This window comes from Strix uralensis, chromosome 11 (genome assembly GCF_047716275.1).
Source record: "Strix uralensis isolate ZFMK-TIS-50842 chromosome 11, bStrUra1, whole genome shotgun sequence".
In the NCBI taxonomy this organism is placed as follows: Eukaryota; Metazoa; Chordata; class Aves; order Strigiformes; family Strigidae; genus Strix; species Strix uralensis.
In genome coordinates, this window is record NC_133982.1 from 4,645,392 (window position 1) to 4,666,918 (window position 21,527).

The 21,527-nt window shown below is 58.4% G+C and overlaps 1 protein-coding gene across 1 annotated transcript in view; it reads right to left on the reverse strand.

The window, feature by feature from the left end:
* Nucleotides 1-3,176: 3,176 nt before the first annotated feature.
* The window catches only part of CSPG4 (chondroitin sulfate proteoglycan 4), a 29,021-nt gene continuing 10,670 nt past the window's right edge, over nt 3,177-21,527 (reverse strand). Inside the window, exons 2-10 of the mRNA XM_074880190.1 lie at nt 18,106-18,269; nt 13,363-16,944; nt 12,576-13,055; nt 11,960-12,142; nt 8,035-8,227; nt 7,681-7,815; nt 7,375-7,529; nt 6,330-6,513; nt 3,177-5,916 (exon numbers count right to left, since the gene is read on the reverse strand). Of these exons, the coding sequence (XP_074736291.1) occupies nt 4,004-5,916; nt 6,330-6,513; nt 7,375-7,529; nt 7,681-7,815; nt 8,035-8,227; nt 11,960-12,142; nt 12,576-13,055; nt 13,363-16,944; nt 18,106-18,269 (6,989 nt within the window). The 3' untranslated portion in view covers nt 3,177-4,003. The remainder of the gene's footprint in view (nt 5,917-6,329; nt 6,514-7,374; nt 7,530-7,680; nt 7,816-8,034; nt 8,228-11,959; nt 12,143-12,575; nt 13,056-13,362; nt 16,945-18,105; nt 18,270-21,527) is intronic.

Sequence of the window (21,527 nt, forward strand, 5' to 3'; positions counted from 1 at the left end):
TCCCTCTCCCTTGGCAGGACTGGGGGAGACCACGGGTGCAGGTTCCCTGCTTGCAGCTCGGGGGTGGGGTGAGCCAGGGGGCTCGGCTGGTGGTGCTGCAGAAGAAATGGCTCTGGCCATGTCCTAGGGCACGGCTCCCTGCAGACAGCAATCTCGCTCTGGGTGGCTTTTCTTGCTTTAAGACCATGGGTAGAAGGCAGAGGAGGGATGTGGGTGTGAGAGACACCCAGGGTGTGCCCAGCCTGGGGAAACACCAGGGGCTGTAGGTGCAGGAGGAGTTGGGAAGGTGCTGGGGGGACACCTGGCATCAGCTCCCCAGGAACAGGGCATGTGAGTTCATGGGCACAGCTGGCTCTTGTCAGCCGGCTGTGTACATCTGGGACGCCTTGGGGGGGGGGGGGCAGCACATCTGGCAGACCAGCTGTAAGCATCTCCCTCAGAGTTGTGGTCAGTGGCTCGATGTCCAAGTGGAGAGCAGTGCCAAGTGACGTCCTCAGGGGTTAGTACCGGGACCGGCGCTGTTTACCATCTTTGGTGACATGGACAGTGGGATCGAGTGCACCCTCAGCAAGTTCAACAACGACACCGAGCTGTGTGGTGCGGTCACACGCTGGAGGGAAGGGATCCATCCAGAGGGACCTGGACAGGCTGGAGAGGTGGGACGTGCAAACCTCATGGAGTTCAGCAAGGCCAAGGGCAAGGTCCTGCCCATGGGTCGGGGCAATCCCAAGCACAAATCCAGGCTGGGCCATGAGTGGCTGGAGAGCAGCCCCAAGGAGAAGGACTTGGGGGGGTTAGTCGGTGGAAAACTGACTGTGAGCCAGCAACGTGCGCTCACAGCCCAGAAAGCCAACAGTACCCTGAGCTGCATCCAGAGAAGTGTGGCCAGCAGGTTGAGGGAGGGGATTCTCCCCCTCTACTCTGCTTTCATGAGACCCCCCCCTGCAGTGCTGGGTCCAGCTCTGGGGGCACCAACATCAGAAGGACACGGACCTGCTTGAGTGGGTCCAGAGGAGGCCACGAAGATGATCAGGGGCTGGAGCACCTCCCTTATGGGGACAGGCTGAGAGAGTTGGGGGGTTCAGCTGGAGAAGAGAAGGCTCCGAGACCTTCTAGTGGCCTCCCAGTACTTAAAGGGGCTACAGGAAAGCTGGGGAGGGACTCTTTATCAGGGGTGTAGGGATAAGATGAGGGGTAATGGTTTTAAACTGAAAGAGGGTTGATTTAGATTAGATAGAAGGAAGAAATTCTTGACTGTGAGGGTGATGAGACACTGGCACAGGTTGCCCAGAGAAGCGGTGGCTGCCCCCTCCCTGGAAGGGTTCAAGGCCAGGTTGGACGGGGCTTTGGGCAACCTGGGCTAGTGGAAGGTGTCCCTGCCCATGGCAGGGGGGTGGAACTGGATGATCTTTAAGGTCCCCTCCAACCCAAACCATTCTGTGATCTTCCCTAAACTTCTCATAGCTTTATAACCAACTCAGCAAGGAAGGGTGCAGCCCAGCTCCTGTCACCCCCAAAACCTCCTGGAGCAGAGTGGTTCTGGCCCAAACTGGGGTGAGGAGGGGAGGGCTGTACCTCTGCATGAGCAGGCAGCTTTGGTGCTGTGCCCTGGCCAGGCGCAGAGCCCGCAGGGCTCCGGGGAAGGCAGAGATGCTGCACCATCTCCTGATGCGGGGAAGCCAAAGGGCCTGGCCAGGAAACTTTTGAGCTTTTTTGAGTTTGCTTGTTCTGTGGCCGGGCAGGAGCCCGCCTGGACCCACAGCCCTTCCCCAGGTGGGTGGTGGTGGGCAGGACTAAGCCTGGGCCTGATCCTGCCCCAGCCATCCTGTTGCAAACCCCGAATAACCCAAGCGGAGCCACCAGCTTTGTTGAGGATGTAAACCCTGCCAGCAGAACTCAGCCCTGGAGAACTGCGATCCGCGCTGGCGTTTTCCAGGTTACTGACTGTCCTGCCCTGACCTCAGGAAGTGAATGTTTCCCAGCAGCAGGAATACAACTGCAAGCCTTGAAAATAACCTGCTTCGCTTTCAATGCTCCTTACAAAATAGGCCACGTTCCTTCCATTTAATCCCTGGGCGCGAGGCGAAAATCACTCAAAAGGAAAACACAGCAGATGCTTCCAAGGGGGCCCTTGGTGGATGCCACCGGCTTCCCTGCAAACTTCTATCCCTCACTGGGGGGATCCGGACTTAGCAAAGATAACAAATGTGCTTGTTTGAACGTGACAGGGAAGGCACACAGCTGCCGCCCGGAAGAGGGAGGGAGGCAGTGGCACTCCCTCTGCTCTGCAGGGAGAGGTTGTCCCAGCCTTGCGGCAGCAGCACTGCCCCAGCAAGCTCTGACCTGTGGCATGGGCAGCCCGGTCACACCGTGCCCATTTTACAGAGGGGAGAGGATGCAATTTGCCTCTGAACAGAAGGAAACATCATTTTTTTCCCCCGCTCCAGCTGGGGCAGGAGGAGGGGTTTGGAGGTGGGGAGGTTGCAGCAGGCAGCAGTGCGCAGGCTTGGCACCCTCAGCACAGGCTGCCTTGGGCCAAGAGGGCTCGGAGGTGCCAGGGCTGCCTCCGCCGTGCCCCGTCTCGCCCGTGCTGTGGGGCAGGTCGGGGCTAGGGGACACGGGGCTGCCTGCCTGCTGCACCCCAAGGGCTGTGGGTGCCCGACGGGACGTGCTGGCACCTGCCAGCTGGAGCGGGGCATGTGTGATTTACCACTTGGCAAGCATTTGGCACCATAAACACAGCCAGGAAAACTAAAACTGCCGGCGTGCTCCAAGCAAACATCCCGGCTCTGACACAGCCTTGGAGTGGGATTGCCCCAGGGTGCTGGTCTGGGGAGGGATTGTGGGATGGATTTTACCCTGGGTGAGGGGCGTGCAAATGTAAAACATCCCCCATGGTCCCTGGGTTCTTGTTTCAGCTTCCCATCGGTGTTGTGAGAGTGGGATGTGCCCTGTGATGAGCTTCCCAGCTGTAGCAATGCAGGGTATTATTGTTGGGTCCCATCCTGAGCTCAGCGCTCAGTTTTTCCTCTGCTCTTCCTCAGACAATTTCTATTTAAGTTTTTAGGACTCCAGGCTGGGGAAAATTTGAGCAAGAGCCCAGAATTTGGTCCATTACCAGCAAATGTCACTCAGCAGATCGCTGGACTTAAAACAGGCCTGGCAAGGGAGACGTCTTACGAAAACGGTGATGCACCTCGGAAAAGGCACTTTATTCTGTTTACTTCTGCCGTACTGGAGTATACAGTGGAAAACCGCGCTGGCTCCGGTTCTCCGCTCTCCTCTCCGGTTTCACGCTGCCCAGGTGAGCGCCTGCCATCCCTCCCCGCCGAGGGCATCCTACCTGTTGTGCAACCCCCCCGGGGCTCGGTGCAATCTGCTTTATGAAGCGCACGGCAAGCACGCAGAGAAAGAGCGAGGCGGGTTTTTTTCCAAGTGGGTGGGGACTCTTAAATTCCCCTGGCATTGGCCACAGGGTTTTTTTCCGAGCCTCTGCTCCAGTGTCTCAGCCCGCCTAGCCCTGGGGAATTTAGGCAGCTTCATCCCCAGCCTGACTCAGCGCAAGCCGCTCCTCATCCTCCCTCTCATGCCAAGAGCTGTGGCAAACACCCCCGTGGTGGTCGGTGCTGCCCATGGAGGAGCCACCACTGGACCCGCCTGGGTGGCTCAGTGGGGACCGGTGCCATCAGGTCCCCTCCAGCACTATGGCCACCATTGGGTGGCCCAAATGAGCACCCAAAGTCGGTGTTCCCCAGGGATACTCAGGCATTTTGCCTGCCCCCACTTGCTTATGCAGTGCCCCCCTCCCCTGCCCAAAGCCACCTGGAGATTTGGGGCTCCCGGGTGGGCCGGACCGGCTGCCCCTGTATCCCCAGGGCCCTCCTGAATCTGTGGGATGCCAGCTCCCAGGGAGGAGGAGGAGGAGAGCCGGGAGGAGGTGGCTGGTGGTGCTCTGGGAGGGTTCAGACCCCCAGGTGGTCTCATGCCCCCACACCTGAGCCCTTCACACCCAGTACTGGTTGTTTTTCAAGGGGGGGTTGGAAGTCCGGCAGTACTGGAGGAGCTCGGGGTCTGGCGGCGCCCCAGGACCCGTGCGCTGGGGCGGGGGACCCGTGCCCTTGCCTTCCAGGGCATTGACAGTCGTTAGGGGGATGCCTTGGTTGGGGTCCGTCCTCCGGAAGGTCTCCTGGTCCGGCACAGCCCCATTCTTGGCCTTGGAGGAGGGGGTGCCCTGGACGTGGTGCTTCCCCGTCTTGTTGCGCTTGTGCAGGTAGAAGAGCAGGGGTAGGATGAGGGCCAGCAGGAGGAAGATGAGGCAGATGGGGATGATGATGCTGAACATGTTGGCCTCGATGAAGCTGAGGAAGGTGCCCCCCTCCACGGGGCTGGGGCTGGTGGTAGCACTGGCGCCCAGCCAGGCGGTGGGGGGCATGCCCATTTCGCTGGCATTGGGGCTGCTCTGTGCCGTGCCCTGGGTCTGGGGCACTGGGGACGAGGGTGCCAGGGGGGCCGTGAGCAGGGTGATGCTGTATGCTTTCGAGGCATTGTAGGGCTCAATGCTGTACCCCAGGGATGCTAGTGCCGGTGGCGTGCCCGCGGCCACCAGCTCAAAGACGAAGCTGTCATTCTGCAGGGGCCGGTCGATCTCCCCAGCATCCAGCACCTCCAGCCCAACCAGCCCTTGCTCCAGCTCACTCTGGCTGAAGGTCTCAATCAGGGTGGTGGGTTGTCCTGGGTCCCTGGAGACCCTCACAAGACGGCTGGCACGGGGTGCCCTGCGGACCTTGAAGACTGGGATGCTCTTGGTGTGGTTGGCCAGCTCGCTGGCATCAAGGACACTGGTGTCCAGGAGGGCTGTGGTGCCCCTGGGCCACACACTGCCCGGCTGAGCCTTCACCAGGGCACGGACAGTCACGTTCACCACCCCAGTCCTGTTTGCTGCCCGCGACATGGCGAGGAACTGGAAGTCATCTTCAGGGGAGGTGAGGTCAGTGAAGGTGAATGTCACCTCTCCGCGGTCCAGCTGCTTCTGTGAGAAGCCCCGTGATGGCTTTTGGTTGACCTGCACTTGGCCAAACCTTGGGTCCCTGGTGATCCTGTACAGGGCATTGCCTGCCCCCAGCTGTGCAGCTCCCAGGAGGTGATGGTGGGACATGGAGGCCCTGTTCAGGTCTTGGGGCACCTCCAGCAGCACCGGGCTGGCAGCGGTGCTCACTGCAGGCAGCACCTCGACCTCCAGTGAGGTCAGGGTGGGTGGGTGGTGGCCATCAGAGAGGCTCAGGGCTAAGGACCCTGGGGCACGGCTCCCGGTGGCAATGAACACCACGTGGCCTGAGTTGACATCTGCTTGGGTGAAGCGGTTGATGGGCTCCTGTGGGTTGTGTGCATTGGCCAGGTGGCCGGCAAGAGGTCTCTGGAGAACGCTGTACACCATCTCCTCCAGGGAGCCCGATGGGTCTGCTACATCCAGGTATTCCTGCGACAAGGTCACCATGGAGCCTGGTGGGACCTGCAGCACTTCTCGCCGCCTCACCACCTGCGGTGGCTTGCTGCTGCTGCCGGTCACCGTTATATTGAAATCTTCAGAGATGACCACCCCTTCCTGCGGAGGACGGATGGACTGCTGCGCCTGGGGCTGGAGCCAAGCCTTAAATCTGAAATGGTCTTCAGAGACACCATCTCCACCATGGACATACGCCAGGCGTCCTGTGTCCAGGTCTGACTGCAGGAAGAATGGCCGTGCCCGCTCCAGGGGAACACCAGCCACCAAAAGCTGCCCATGAGCGGGCAGCCCTGTCACCAGGAAGACAACATCATGTGCAGCCCTCTCGGGGACCGGGATTTGGCTTAGGAGGTTGGAGGCATCCAGCACTGAGGTGCTGATCTCGGCCTGTTGAGCCCTTGCAAGCTGGAGACCTGGGGGTAAAAGGGAAAACCCAAAAGTCTGTCAGCCCTGGGAAGGGCCAGGATCTGCTGGAGAGGAGGCCAGACCCTGGCGAGAGCAAGACATAGAAGAAAAAGGAGGATTGCAAAGAAATGGAGAGCGATGAGAAGGCAACTGGAATGTATTAGTTTGGTAAGATGATGGAGGAAGGAATTGCCCAGCGAGCCAGCAAAAGGATGGATGCAATTTTAGACGTTACTTGATGTAATATCAAAGCTCGTGCTTGGGTGACCATGGGAAATTGCACCGTGGTGTCTTCAGACAAACAAGCCCTCCTGAAGTTTGCACAATCCCCCTGAAGGGCTTGTTCCCTCATCCCGAATGGGGGGATCATGCAAACTTCCAGGGGGCTTGTTTGTCCCTTGCTTCTCCCTTTCTTCTTTACCTGCATTTCTCCACAGCTGAGTCGAGCGCTGGGGACACCTGGCCTCGAAGGAGATCAGCACGAGGAGGATGAAGGAATCTGAGATGGTTGTGGGAGCGACCACACGGAAGCGGATGGCATCTTGGGCAAGCCAGAAGGGCTTCTCTGGCATCTCATGCTGGTAGAAAATCAACCCACTATCCACCTAAAAATAAAAAACCCCACAATGAGCTCTGCTAAATGGCAAGATAAATACTTAGCATGGGTGACACTGTGTGGGAGATGGGTGCATCTGTCTCATCTCTGGCATGATGGGCACTGTTGCACCAGGGGTGAGCCCTGGTGATGCTGTGCTAGAGCCAATGTGTGCACCCTGGGCTCCTATCTCAGCTCCAGGAAGGAGCAGCCAAGCCCTAATTAGGTAAGAAATAGGGATCATCACCAGCCATGGCATGATAGCCACCGTCGAGAGCTCATGGTGCCTCTCTGCCAGGATGCTTCTGTCCAGCAATCGGGGAAACTGAGGTTCAGAGCTTGCTCAGCATCCTTCAAGAGTTGGGCCAGGCTTCCTCCAAGGGTGAGCACAGCACAGGGGAGCTTGCAGGGTGCGAAAACCTGTGTGCTTCTGAGTGATGGTTAGAAATAAGCCCTTAAAAACCTGGTCCTGTGGGAGAAGGGTGGTAGCAAGGCTTTGCTGAGAGCAGGAGTGAAAACATCACACTTGGCTCTTGCCCTAGGCAGCAACCAGGATGGCTGGGTCTGCAGCAGAGAGGTAGCCTAAGAAGAAGGGATTATAACTCTCTGAGCCTCCCCCAGCACTAAATCCAAGGCTGGTGGCCGTGGTAAAGCCAGCACTGGGCTGGCAGCTCTTAATGCCTTTTAGCAGCCCTTGGTAGAGCTGGGAAAGTCACAGTGTGGCTGCAGCCTTGCTCTGCCTCCTGCCAGGGATCAGGTGCCTCTGCTCGGGGTGGCAGCAGGGCGTCGGGCTGGGACCCCTGAGCTGTAATGGGGGGTGATGGAGGGCTATGCCTCGGGTCCTGGGGGTCTGGGGGAGGCAAAAGCTCACCTGGTCTTGGGTGAAGTTCCTGATTTCCTGCCCCCGGGAGGTGCTCAACCTGCCCAGGCGTGGGGCTTGCTCGATGCTGTAGTACAGAGCAGTGGATCCAGCGGGGCTGTTGCTCACTGCCTGCAGGTTCTGGCTGGTGATGGGCTGCAGGGCACCTGGAAAACATATCCAGTACAGACTTCAACCCATTGCCTGCAGCCTCTGCCATGGGCATCTCTCAGTGGCGCTCGGGCAGAGGGTGATGAAAGGGTCCAGGGACCCCATTTGTCATCAAACTGGGAGGATGGGGAGCATGTCTGTACCCACCTGGGCAGACGGTGAGGCTCTGCTTCTTGGCCAGGCTGATGAGGGGCTCTCTCTGGGCCCTGACAAGGAAGAAATGCCCAGGAGACAGGTTCTCACCATCCCACAGGTCGAAGGCGAAGCCCCCATCCAGGGGCCCTGTAGAAAGCACAGAGCTGAGCATTTCTGGGGGGCAGAGGGGGATGCACCCCCCCATTAACCTGGCACAGTTTGGACCAGGGTGCTGTGTGATGGGGCTAGCAGATCCCACATTGGGGGGGCCCAGTGCTCCCCTCCAGTGGTGTCCCCACCCAGGGTTTCTCCTCCCTTGGGCTGGGGGTGTTGCAGGGGGGCTGGGACACCTCAGCCCTGCCCTACCTTGGTGCACAAAGAGGATGAGGCCGTTGTTTATCTGGGCCTGGGTGAACCGCCGGACCTCAGCACCGGGCGCTGACCTCAGCACAACCTTCCCGTTGGCTGGGGGCTGGATGGAATAAGTCACCTCCTCCGGCAGGGAGTCCTCATCCTCAGCACTCAGGACGTGGGGGCCGATGGCAGCCGTGGTGCCTTCCTGCAGCTGGGGGATAGGGAGAGGCTGTAATCCCCCTGAGATGCCCCCGGCACCTCTCCCCTCTTCCTCAACCTGCTCTGCACCCCATCCCTGCTCAGACCGCTTTGCTGGGTGCCTGAGCATGTCCCAGCCCAACAAGGGCGCCTTGTCCGTGTGCTGGGTGATGCCTCCAACATCTGGCCTTTTCCCAGCCCTGCGTCACCCTGCGCTGCTGCCGTGTTTGCCAGCACGTGCTGTGCTGCTGGGTCCGTGCATCTGCGTGGCGTGTGCAGGGCTCACCCCTCCGTTCCTCAGTTTCCCCAAGCACTGGAGATGGAAGAAGGCACAGTGCTGGCACGGCTTGTGGGGCTGGGGCAGAGCCTGTGCCTTTAATGAGTCTCTCCCTATTGCTCCACAGGGGAAGGGTGTTTTGTGGGGTCCCCAAGTCCTGAACTCGGGGTTTGTTGTCATAGGACAAGGGGTAACAGTTTTAAACTAAAAAAGGGTAGATTTAGACTAGATACAAGGAAGAAATTTTTTACAATGAGGGTGGTGAAACACTGGCACAGGTTGCCCAGAGAGGTGGTGGATGCCCCATCCCTGGAAACATTCAAAGCCAGGCTGGTCAGAGCTGAGCAACCAGATCTAGTTGTAGATGTCCCTGCTCATTGCAGGGGGGTTGGACTAGATGACCTTTAAAGGTCCCTTCCAACCCAAACCATTCTATGATTCTATGAACTCACTCCCTGAGCTGCTGCTGTGTACATAATGACCACAGCCCCATCTCTCCTCGGCTGGGTGTTTCTCTTAGCTCGTGCTCCCAGCAAAGCACCCGTCCCACCTCCCCCTCGCAAGGCTGCAGCAAGGCCATGAGCCGCCCCAGCAAACCCGCCAGGAATGACAAGTATGTGGCCGAGCTCAGGGCCACTGTGAAGCTTCCCAGGGCCTGGCTAGTGCTGCCCACCCACCCCTGGGGACGCTGCCACCCCAAAGCCCTGACATCTCCCCTCTCCAGCTGGAGGCAACAATTTTCCCTGCTCCTAATCCTGCGCTGTATCTTGGTCTCAGCGGACCATGCGGATGAACCCTGCGCTGCCAGACAGGTTCTGCCCATGCACCCCAGAGCTGCCTTTTGCCCTCAGGATGCCCCAGAATTGCGGGGCGTGTGGACCGAGCCTTCCCGCAGCTTGTGCATCCTGATGCTCGTCGCAAGCCTGGCCCGCATCCTGCAAACCCACAAGACAACACCCAGGCGCTGGAGGAGCTGCCCAGCTGGCCGTGTTGGAATCGATGAGCTCTTTTCTGCTGTTTTCAGCTGGCCTAACCCAAAACATTTCTTGAGTGGGTGTGGGTGCCGACAGTGAAATTAAATCCCTCAGCAGTCCCCGTGGGAGGCTGGCTCGAAAACACAGCTTTGGAGAGACGGGATGGGGGAAGCGCTGCTGGACGCATGGCTGGTGTGGGAGCTGAAGCCCTTGCAGCAGGAGCTGCTGCTCCACCACATACGTGCACTGTGGTTTTCGGGCTGCTCCCCCTTCCCAGCACCCACAGCCAGGTCATTTCAGCGCCTGGCAAAATTGCAATCACACCCGGGGCTCGCTGCCAAGGAAAACTCCCCATGGTCAAAGCCCAGAGAGGTGTTTGCAGGCAGGGGGGACTGGTGGCCCTGGGCATTGCTGCCCGCTGGGAATGGGCACACACAGCAGTTGGAGCAGCTTTGCTCGCTGCCGAGAGCCCGTGCCACCGGAGCTGACCTGCTTTGCCATAGTCCCCGTCCTCTCTGAATTATTAAAGCCTTCCGCCTTGTTCCTGCTCTCGCTTACTTGTCTTATTATGTTTGCTCAGCCTCCGTGTCGCCTCTGCTCTCCGGGAGAGCATGTGGGGAGGCAGCGAAATAACGCCGGGAGCGTGTCTGTGTGTTTTGCAGCAGTGGAAGCCTCTCTCTTGGTGGCATCCAGCCATCCTTTCTCCTGATGCAACCCCAAAACCTGCTTGAGGCAAATCTGCCTGCTCCTTTCCCAGGGGCTCCGCTTCGGGGTCTGGATCCTGCCCGTTGCCTCCCCAGCCCTGTGTGGACTCTGTACCCCAGAGCTGGCAGGCGCAGGCAGCAGAGGAAGGCTTTGTGCAATCTCTCTCCTGGACCCGGCCTGACCTTTAAACGCTGAAGTCATTTCTCGCCAGAGCACAAACAGAGCAGGGCCAGGCCCCTGCTGAGCCCTGGGCTGCTTTAGCATTGCTCCTGCTCCGTGTGAGGAGCTGTTCCCAGCTCCAGAGCCCCTCCTGGGGCAGGCGGGTGGCTGCCGTTACCCCTCCCCAGGCTGGGGGGATCTCAATGGAAAGGCAGATGGACCGCTGTCTTGGAGTTTATTTTGGGAGCTTTTTCTTTCTTTTCACCCTTTTTTTAGCATGGTGGCTGGGAGGGAAGGACGTGCTTCCCTAAGTGCCTTGAAATCACTGGGCTAATGGGCTGGCTAAAAATAAGGAGGGAGGGAGCCTCCTCCTGCCCTCACACAGGGCCAGCTCTATGTCTGCCCGTGGCCCGAGCAGGAGCGTGTGGCACCGGGCACAGAGCTGCCTGCTCTGCCTGCGTCCCCCGCCAAGGGCCCAGGGCCAGCACGGAGCAGCCCTTTTGGGATGTGCTGGTCCCTGGTGAGCAGAGAGGGGCTTTTGGGCCTCTGGAGTGGGGACGAGGGGCTGCCCAGCAGCCGAGGGGCTGGCGTTTGTCGGGAGTGCAGGATTTTGGCACAGCTGGGGCAGATTGTGGAGGCACCACTTAATGTGCTATCCATGGGGTTTGCTGCGGGGGGGGCTGAGCTTCTTGGGCTGGGGGTGTAACAGGTAGGCACAGAGCCAGGGCTGGCTGGGGATGGGGGCACCCCCCCAAACTTTGCTGGCAGCCCTGGCCCCTCTCCCTGCCTCTGGGGCTGCCTGGCCCTGGACAGGGCAGCCTGTACCCTGCCCTTTGGGCATCTCTTCCCAGACACCTTCCCAAAGCCACTGTGATGAGCCTGGCACGATAGAAGGAGCTGCTTTCTCTGCTGCCAGCCTGGGAAGTCCTGGGATGGGTGAGGATAGCTGGGGGCATGGGGGGAATGGTCCCACTGGGCTGGCACTCCTGCATGTTTTCTAATACTTTTTTTTGCTGCAATTTTGCATTAGTGATCCTGAACGGGGTAGGGAGGTGTCTGAAACAGCAGGTGAGACCTATTTTCTTCTGACTTTACTGAGCTGGGCATAAGGAGAGGTGTGAAAGTTTCCTCAACAACTAAATCTTTCCAATCTATGCTGATGAAACGTGGGCAAGCTGGTCTTCGTGCTCCCAGGGGTTATTCCGGGACCTGGGGAAGGGCGAGCAGGCTGCCCGTCCTCAGAAAAGGGGAGGGGAGGAGCCCCTGCCTGCCTGCCTGCCTGCCTGCCTGCCTGCCAGCAGGCAGCTGCCTGCCGCCGTGGCAGCGCGGCTCCGCCGAGCCCGTCGTGCGAGAGGGACCGAGCGCTGCTGCGGGGCGATGCTCCCATCTTGCGGCCGGTTTCAGCATCGACGGCGGGGAGGGCGGGGGGGGGGATGAGGGGGAGGAGAGCCCGGTCTCCTCCTCCTGCAAAGCCTCACCCCGCCGGGAAACCGCCTCCCTTCCCCGGAGCCCATCCCCTGCCTCTGGTCTGCAGCCCGGCTCTGCTGTGCCCGAATTCCCGGAAGTGCGTGAGCAGGCTCGGAGGCGGCCCATGGGGGGTCTGCCCATCCCCGTGGCATCCCACGCGTACCTGCAGCCCGGCGTTGACCCTCAGCCGGGGCCCTCTGGAGCTGCGGGGCAGGATGGTGATGAAGAGGGTCCTGGGCTGGCTCTGCCGGTCCGTCTCGGAGGCGTTGGCCAGGAGGGTGAAGCTGTCGGCCTGGGCCCGAGGGCCGTCCTGCCTGTACTGGATCTGCTGCTTCTCCACCTGTGGGGCAGGGGCTGGGTGACCCTCCTGGGAGGACAGGAGCCACCAGCCCCGCTGGGGAGGGGACCCGCGCACCAGCCTGGGAGGGGGGAGCGAGCTGGCCACCTGCCACTTGCCCTGGGGCATCCCTGCGGGATGGATCCAACACAAAGCTGGGGAGCGGGATACCCATGGGAAGCAGACCTGGAGCCCAGCATGGGTGCTCTGCCTGCATTTCCCCCCCCCTCCGTTTCCCCAGGGACATTTAAACACACCTTGGGGGTTGATGCATGCCCTGTCTGCAGAGCAAACCTGCCACCCCAAACCCCTCCATCCCCAGGGCAAACACCTCAGGAGCCCTGCAGCCCTCCCCAGCCTCCCAGTGCTGTCGAGGGATGGAGCCCCCCCAGGGAAAGCAGTGTGGTGGGCAAGCAGGCACCCTTGGCTGCTATACCTCGCTCCAGGTGAAGCTGTTCAAGCTGCCGTCCTCAGGCCGCTGGCTGCTCAGGAGGGTGCCAAACCGGGGGGGCTCAAGCACCCTGAACTCCACGCCAAGAGCCGTATAGTAGGCGTTGGGGATGTTGAGGATGCCTGTGGAGAGGATAGCAGAGCCACCTCCCGGCACTGTGATGTTGTGGACATCCAGGGGGATGGTGATAGGGAGCACGGCCAGGCTCACCACCACCCCCTCCAGTGGGTCCGCACCACTGGCCGTGATGTCCACAACAAACCGGTCATGCTCCTCCTCCGGCTTGGAGTGGAGGTAGAGGACTCTGCCACTGTTGATGTCCTCCTGGGTGAAGGACTGGATGGGGTCCAGGCTGGGCTGCTCATTCGAGTCTTGGCCGTGCTGAAGCATCGCCAGGAAGCCGGAGGCCGGGGGGCTGCTCACCAGGTAGACTATGTCCTGGGGAGGGATCTCTTCGTGGGCCACCTGGGAGTGTGTGGGATGAAGAAAGGCATGAATGGGGGGCTGGTGCCTGTGAGGCTGGTCTGCCCCACAGCCCACCACTGTGTAATCTGCCAAGGCTTTGCTGTGGGATGAGCTGCAAGAGTAGGCACCTTCTTGCTGAGGCTATGCTGGAACCTCCACCTCTGCCCCTGGGCAAAGCCTGACATGGACATGAGTCCTTTGCTCTGGGCAGATGGGTGTAAAATGGTGTCCCACTGGTGGCTGTCCTGGTTTGGTGGCCAGGAAAGTGATGCAGGCTTGGGGAATGACTAGAAAAGGGGATACTCACCAGTAGGTACTCCTCCTTGATCCCAGCTGCTTCTCCCTGGAAGACGTGTATCTCCTTGTGGTTAACTATGTGCAGGGGGCTGGGATGGGTGTCCAAGAACACGCTGATGGCCAGCGTGTCCTCCACCACCACCTCATTTGCTTCTACGGTGAACTGGAACTCATCCCGGGTGTTCCTGCTCCCGTTGTGGTGGTAGGAGATCTCTCCTGCTAGCAGATCCCTCTGGGAGAAGGCCATGACCGGCTGCTCCCCTCTCAGCACAGTCCCCCACCTTGGGGGGGTCATTATCAGGAACCGTATCTCTTCATCTGACCTGATGTCCATGTTGGTCTCCAGGCTGAGGACAGAAGAGTCAATGCTCCCTCGTCTCCCTTGGTGGATGACTAGACCGGTATTGTTGACTATTTTGATGTAGGGGTCTGATGCCTGTACTTCCAGGAGGGCCGTGGTCTGGTGGAGGCCATCTGAGACCTGTAGCTGGATCCAGCCCCGGTCAGCCCCCGAATGGACAAAGAGGATCTTCTTCTTCCTCAAATCATCCTGTGTGAACCGATAGACCTGGTGGCTTCTGTCATCGACGGACACGATGCTGCCAAACAAAATGTCCTTCCTCGCCAGCACCAGCTGTGTGTCGGAGAAGCCAGAGTCCTTGTCGGTGAAGGCGATGTCATCTGTCGTCAGCAGGTGCTGCCCATTGCGCACCACACTGAAGACCTTGTTCACCACTTGGACTGGGGTGTGGTCATTGACAGGTTGGATGGAGACCCTGAAAACACCTCTCACCTCCTCCACATCAGGCTCAGCACTGCCCTCGCCCTGCCGGATCGCTACGAAGGGGATGTCGTCCTCCAGTGTCTCGGAGTCATCGTGCTGGTAGAGCAGCCGGCGGTGGAGGATGTCATCGTTGGTGAACTCTGTGATGTCCTCTCTGGAGGCCCAGCCATGGGATGCAGCCCAGGCCAGCCTCCCGTGTGCTGGCCCCTCAATCACTTCATAGAGGTAGTCCATGCTGTTCATGCTCTGTACAAACAAGTGGTCCTTGGAGATGATGGCTTGCCCCCCTTCTGGCACAGTCAGGAGGACGTTGGTCAGGGCTGGTGCATCAGGGTCCCCACCAATGCTGATTGTGTAGGTATAGACAGGAGAGTGCTGCTCGCCAGCACGGACGCGAAACTGGAAGGTGTCCTCAGCTTGCTGAGAGTTCCTGATGGTCGCACTGTAGCTCAGGTGGTTTCTTTGCAGGTCATCTTGGGTAAATCCAAAGCCTTCGGTCAGCCTGTTGCCGAGCAGCTCCAGGTTTCCCTTTTTGGGAGCCTGGATTATCACATAGTGGAAGGGAACTGGAGCAGAGTTTGGATCTTCCAACATTGCCTCCAGCTCCTTACTGGTGATATTTCTGTGCCTCTTGTTCTTCATCTGGAGTGGGACGATGGTCCTCATCTTAATGGTGGCTCTTTTAATCTGTATGAGAAAGGTGTTGTTTTGCAAGACCTTCTGCCCTACTTGGACTTCGAATCTCAGCTTTTCCACAACATCTTCCAGCCGGTGCTCCGGGTCTGTGCTAAAATACTGGATGCGCCCTTGCTCCAGGTCTTGCTGGTGGAAGGACTCGACTTTTTTCCATTCCCCTCCCATGCTCCCTTGCTTCTGTACCTCACCATACCTTAGGGGCTCTGTGAGGACATACAGGATGGCGACCTGTTGTTTCACTGCGTTTGTCTCCACTGACAGGTTGGCTGTGGTAATGCGCGCAGCCCCTCCTTGGGAGATGGAGAGGCCTGTGTTGTTGTGCAGGTGGATGTCAGGGTCAATGGCAAGGATCCTCAGGGTGGCAATGGGGCTTGGGACTGTGCCGTCGCTCACCTGCAAGGTGAGCTGTAGGTTTGTCCCACTCTGGTGCACATAAGCTATGTTGCCTGCTTCCAGGTCCCTGCAGGAGAACTCTTCGATGGGCACTCCAGGGTGAAAGTCATACTCCACATAACCCTCCTCCATCTGCTGGCCACCATGCAGCTGGAATTCGAGGTCATCACAGGATGTGTCATCATCGAGGACCTGCAGGATGTCTGTGGTCAGGTGTTTCCGTGTGTGCTTCAGGATTGTCATGTGGTTCCCATGGGGAAAGATCACCTGTGGGGCGTCATTGATGGGGTTGATCATGATGGGCAGCAGGTACATCTGCCCCTGCCGCAAGCACTCTGGGACCCCTTGCTGGGCAGTCACTGTCACCTCCAGCATCAGCTGGTCCATGGGCCCCTCGGAGCCGTCGTGGACATATCTGACTTTCCGATTCACAATGTCCAACAAGGTGAACTTCCTTCTGCTCCTGGACCCAGGAATATCCAGCTCCAGCTGACCATGCCTAGGGTCGTTGGTGATGCTAAAGAGGATTTGGGACTGCCGGATGTTTGCAAGGCTCAAGTCTACCGTCGGCTGGGCGTGTTTCCACTCCAGATAGGCCGTGCCCCCTTCAGAGACGATGAGGGGGCTGACGTGCAGCAGCCTGCTGATGTTGGCGAAGGCGGGTGGGAAGCTGTTGTCTGGCCGACATGGTTCCACCACGAGGCCCGGTGCTCCTGACCAGACATCTGGAGGTGGGGAGGTGGGTGCCTCATCCTGCTCGTACACCTCGTCATAGTCCCAGTAGTGCTCCTGCTTTCCACAGCCTGATGTGATGTCCTTTGTGATCACGGCATCTTGCAGACTCGTTCTCTGCAGGTTTATCCGCAGGTCCTCCAAGCAGCCAACAAACGAGTTGTTGGTCATGGTCCACACCGAGATGAAAGCAAGATGATGTTCCCTCAGCCTTTGCAAAGCTTTTTCATTCATACCTCCAATGAAGAGGTTTCCCTGAAGGTCCAGGTAGTTGTTGATGCCCCGGTTGGACGTGGATGAGGCATAGTAATCTATCAGTATCTCAAACTTATGGATGTCCGTGTAGACTTTGACATAGTGCTGCTGCTCATCGCTGATGAAGACATTGTTGTGCAGGACGATGATGCCATTCCCCTTCTCAACAAACCCTCTCAGGCGCCCGTTGGAGATCTCCAGGTAGAAGAAGTCATTCTCCAGCCCTGCGTGGTAGATGAGGGGTGCCTGGGTGATGCTCGTCGTTATCACAAACTCAATGGTCGCTTCCTCCCTCGCATCCCACGTGGGAAACGCAATGTAGGAGTGTGGCCCCAGGAACCCAAAGGGGTCCTCGGGCTCTGCAGAGAACTGCGCACTGCACCCTTCCTGGACCCGGTGGAAGATCTTGGAGCTGCCATCGGAAGACAGAGGGGAGAGGACGTCCAGGCCATTGAATGTCACTAAGTGGAGGCAACCTCTGAAGGGTGAGCTGGCCTCAGCAAGGTACGGCAGGTCAAGGCTGCCTGTCCCGCCGGCATAGAGGCCGTACTGGATGTCCAGCTCCCGTACAGGTCCTGCGATGTCCACGGAGCTGTTGAAGAGGCTGTCAACGGTCAGTGTCATCCTGCCATCTTCCACCAGCAGCTCCACATCATGCACCACCAGGTTACTGAGCTGCAGCTCTGCTGGGGACTGCAGCGTCACCTCCTCCGAACCCAGCCGCAGCCTGGCCTGCAGGGAAGGAAAGCGCTCAGCTCAAGCAAGGTGTTATCCGCAGCACAGAAGACACCTCTCCACCTACCAGAATTCCTTACTGAAGCATGGACTGTTCCTGGGGGCTCACAAGTGTTTTGGTCCCTCTGTTCACTACTGTTTGTCCTGCCCTCCTCCTCCTCTGCGCATGTTGCTCCCTCCCCACCTAGATCCCCCTGTGGGCATACCTCCTCTGTCCTGCTCTCTGAGTTTCTCTCCTTTTTCACTCTTTCTCAGCAAACCCCCATCTCAGGGCTATTTCCCTGTGGTCCTCCATCTCCTAGTCCCACTGCCCCACTGCTGGACTTTCCCTCTCCCTCCCACAGAGGAGCCCTGCCAGATGCTGGCTCCTCTTTCCCTGCTCCATCCTGCCTGCTGTGCTCCATCTCTGCAGCCTGGGCTGTTTCCAGCCCTTGCCCTGGGAACTGGCAGGGGAAATAGCAGGCTTTGCTCCCCACAGGCAGCAGCCTGGAGCCTGTCTAAGTACAGGGTTAGCTGATGGACCCCGAGACACACGGTGTGCATTAGGGAGACCTCTAACCAGCTGCTCGCTTGCTCTCCTGCTTCGGTTTAGATGTGGTTGGTGGCCCAGCCCAGGCTGCAGGAGAGGCGGGACGTGTGCCTCGGGTGCTCCCTGCTCTTTTCCTTCATGGTGGATGCCAATACCACAACCACAAGAGGGAATTTTCTTCTATCCCTTCCCATGTCCCAGATGGGCTTGGCCCATGGTGGGATGGGGGAGTCTGCTGATGTCTGGACCCTCTTGGCTCATCCCTTCTCTTCATTAACCCCTTGTACCCCAAGGGTGCCGTGCACCATGTCTGACCATGCAATGTGCACGGGGTGCTGGTGTCTGGGTGTCTCCATGATACTCCCCAGCATCACCCCAGGCAGTGGGTGAGGAGCTTTCTAGCTGGAGCCTGTTTCTCTGTATTTAACCGATTCTCCCAAGACTCTGTCCACTCTCCTCCTGAACTCTTAACATCCCCTGGCAGGGGTCTTGGCAGCTGAACTGTTTGTGCTTGTATCTGGCCCCATGGGCTGCTGCTTTCAGGTGCTGCCCATTTATCCTTGCACTGGATGAAGCCCTGACGCATGGACGCCAGCTGGCATGGGGCAGGGGGGTGCCGCGGTGCTGACCTGCAGGCTGCCGGCTTGTAGCTGGAGCAGGAGGTGGTCGGGCTGGCCAGCGGCCAGGAAGAGCAGCCCGCTCCTCTGGCTGGTGTACAGCTGCAGGTGGAGCCGCACTGTGCGTGAGGCGTCCGCCAGCGGCATCTCCACATAGCCATCCCCGAAGAAGGACGCTGGGGAGAAAAGGGAGAGAGTCAGGCAGGGAAGGACACCTCCCGCAAGTCCTGTCAGTGTGGTGCTGTGAATCCGCAGCCTCCCAAGCCCATCCACCAGGCCTTCCCCCTTTGCCCTGTGACAGGGTGCTGGAGCCCAGCAGCCTGGAAAGACCCTCAGGGGAGTCTGTTTTCTGATTTTCCTAGGGGAAGGGGTTTCTAGAGGCTGAGTGGTTGTGTTTCTTCTTGCCCGTGCAGCATTTAGAGGAACCTTCCCCCCAGTTATATGGCCAGGGCAGATGCAGTAGCGCCTGTCATTGGGCCGAGTTCCTGAGTGTTAGCAGGCGAGCTGTTACCCTAACAAGTTTTTCCCACTTCTTCCACAGCTGCTTCGCTTTGGAGGACTATGCACCCTTCCAGCAGTGGCTGTCGTGCCTTGGCTGGATTCCCCAGCTGGTGCCAATCGCTGCTGAACAGAGAGATGCTGCGTGGGAGCCCTGGGATGCCGCCGGGTCAGCCAACACCGTGCTCTGCTCTTCTCCCTATTTTACACCACTTTCTAATAGCTCTCTGTATCATCCAAACGCTGCTGACGTTCACCCTAAAGGTGACTGCTCTGTCAGTGCCGGAGGAATAAACCCGTGCATCTGTGATCCATATGTGGTCGTGAGACTGTATGGAAACCTTGGCTCAAACAGGGCGCCTGAAGCTGCAGCTGGAACGTGTTCAACACCCAGTATACATCAGCCTTGCAGGGACTCAGCACAATGGCATGCGGTCATGAAATGAAAGACTGTGTCACAGGGCATACATGGGAGAGGGTAGAATTAAAAGCACAGGGAGTGGCAAGGCTTAATTTTAGAGCGCTTATACTTTTTTGCTGGCTCAATGCGTGTGTGCGCATTGCACGCGCATTAAATGCATGTGTCTGCGAGGCGCTGCCACCCATCCTGGTTAGCTCCAGAGCAGCCCATGGTAAAGTTAACTCTGAGCTTGCAGGGTGAAACATAAACGCTCAGGAGACCCATAAGTTGTAAATGTTCGGTGAGGATATGTCAGAGGGGGGAATGTGCACATTTTCAGTCCATATGTAGTCACAGGCTGTAAAACCTGCTGTGCTCAAGTTTGTACATGAGGAGCTTTCCTGCTACACTTCACTATCGCACTTATTGTCATCAAATCCACCCAGCTACGGACCCACACTTGGGTTTGGGGTCCCACATGCAGTTTGCTGAGGTGCCGTGGGGCAATGAGGATGAGGCTCTGGCTTCTCTGAGGGTGCTAGCCCAGCCCCTGCTCTCTTTTGGAGGAGGCAGGGATGGAGGTTTGGTGCTGGGGCGAAACCAGGCTCCTGCATGGCAAGGTCTGGGTGTAAGCACCCATGTGTGCTCTTACAGCTGCTTCCCTGGTTGCATTTTCCTATTGCCCAAATTTCTGTGGGGCTGACCAGGGTGGGAATGGGCAGGAAACTGGGCAGGCCCACCCTGCTCCAGCAGGCAGGCTTTGCTCACGGGGTGGTGCAGCAAGTGAAAACTCCTCAACCCGCAGTCACAGAGGGTTTGAAACAACCCCATGGTTAGAGGTGATGGTGAGGGTTCGCCTGGCAGGGGCAGAGTGGGAGCACTCTGCTTTGGTTTATTGCATTTTCTTCTAAGCTGAGCTCTGGGTTGCCCTGTGTAGGGGACGCTCTTCTGAGCCCTTAAGGAACAGAGAGACCTCCTTGCCCAGAGCACCACAAAAAATCATTTCCTGCCGTTGGCAGCAGGGAAAGTGCCTCGGCTTTCTTCTGGGGTCTGGGAGAATAACGTGGGTGTTGCAAGGACTGTCACCCCACCCACTCTGAGCAGGGAAAAAATGGCAGCATGGAAATATCTAGCCCTTGCTTTAATACCAAGCCCTTTGCTCGGCGCAGGGCAGGGCTGCCAGCGCGCCTTACTCAAGCCTGCTCATTTCCTGGCCCTTGTGCCTGCCGTTGGCACAGGGCACTTTGGCTTCCTTGTCTTCTTCGGCCCAGCCAGTGACTCAGAGGAGCTTTGCTATTCTTCGCAGGGCTGTGAAGGGCTCTGTCCTCTCCTGACCTGCTCCCTCCTTCCAGTGGTCCTTGCAAAACCAGCCAACCCCCACGTGCCTTGCTCAGTGGCCAAGGGTGGTGGGAGCTGCTCCGGGCGCTGTCTGGGGCTCATGGCACCACCTTATCCCGGCGTTTGGTGAGCAGGAGCAACGCGGCACATCGCAAAAGGGAATTTTCCTCTTCCTCCTTGCACAGACGCAGGAGGCCATGCTTGGGCCCCAGCAAGGCGTGCACACATGCCTGCAATATATTGTGGTCCTCCGGGACATCGCCTGTACGTTATGTGCTGGCTCCCGTTAAGGTTCCTGTTGAGCGTGTATGCTTCGTGCTCCAGCTCCCGCTGGGTTTTTGCTACATTTCGGTTTTGTGGCTTCCCCTAATCCAAAAAACGTGCTCTTCAGATGGGCACTGAGTGGCTCCTCTCACCGGGAGGGAAAGCTTTGCCAGGGCCAGACCCACCAGCAGCAACTCTGCCAGCCCAGGGGCCGGGCAGCGTCTTGCCATGGGTGCTGGGGATCATGTTTTGGGGCTGGAGGAGCCACTCCAGCACAACCAGCCTGTTTTCTAGTGTGACAAGGGGCAGCAGCTCCTGCCGCCAGCACATTTTGTTCTGCCTCCCTTCTCCTGAAGCTGCCAGAGATGTTTTTCTTCTCTTTCTCTCATAAAATACTACTAATAAAAAGTTACCAAGAGTGGATGCCCAGAGGAGCGGTGCTGTTTGCTGGGGGGGAGGAGGGACCCTTGCCCGGCTCCAGCAAGAGCTGGAATTTTTCTCCAGCAGCATCGTCATGTGAGTTACTGCTGTTTGTCTTCCCAAGTTCCTGTTTTATTTCAGGGTTGCTCTCCTCCTCTGCTCAGCAGCCCGTCCAGGATGTGAACACCACTTGACCGATGGCATTTCTCTTTCACAGGGGACTTGCAGGTTTTCACCTCCTTCTCCTCTTTTCCTTGCCCTCCACATTGCAAAAGATGCAGAAAATATGGCTGGCTGGATTTTGTTGTGTGTTTTTTTTTTTTTTTTAAATGCGTTTCACCCTGGAGGAGCCTCCATGGCACAGGGTGCACCATCCCAATCAATCATTTGGATGACAGCTCTGATTTGGGCACACATGGACAGAGCAGGGACCCCCCCAGGTACCCAGCCCCATCCACGGGCTGGCTGCAGCTGAGCATCCCAGGGTCGCCCCGTGCAGATGCACGCCTGTGAC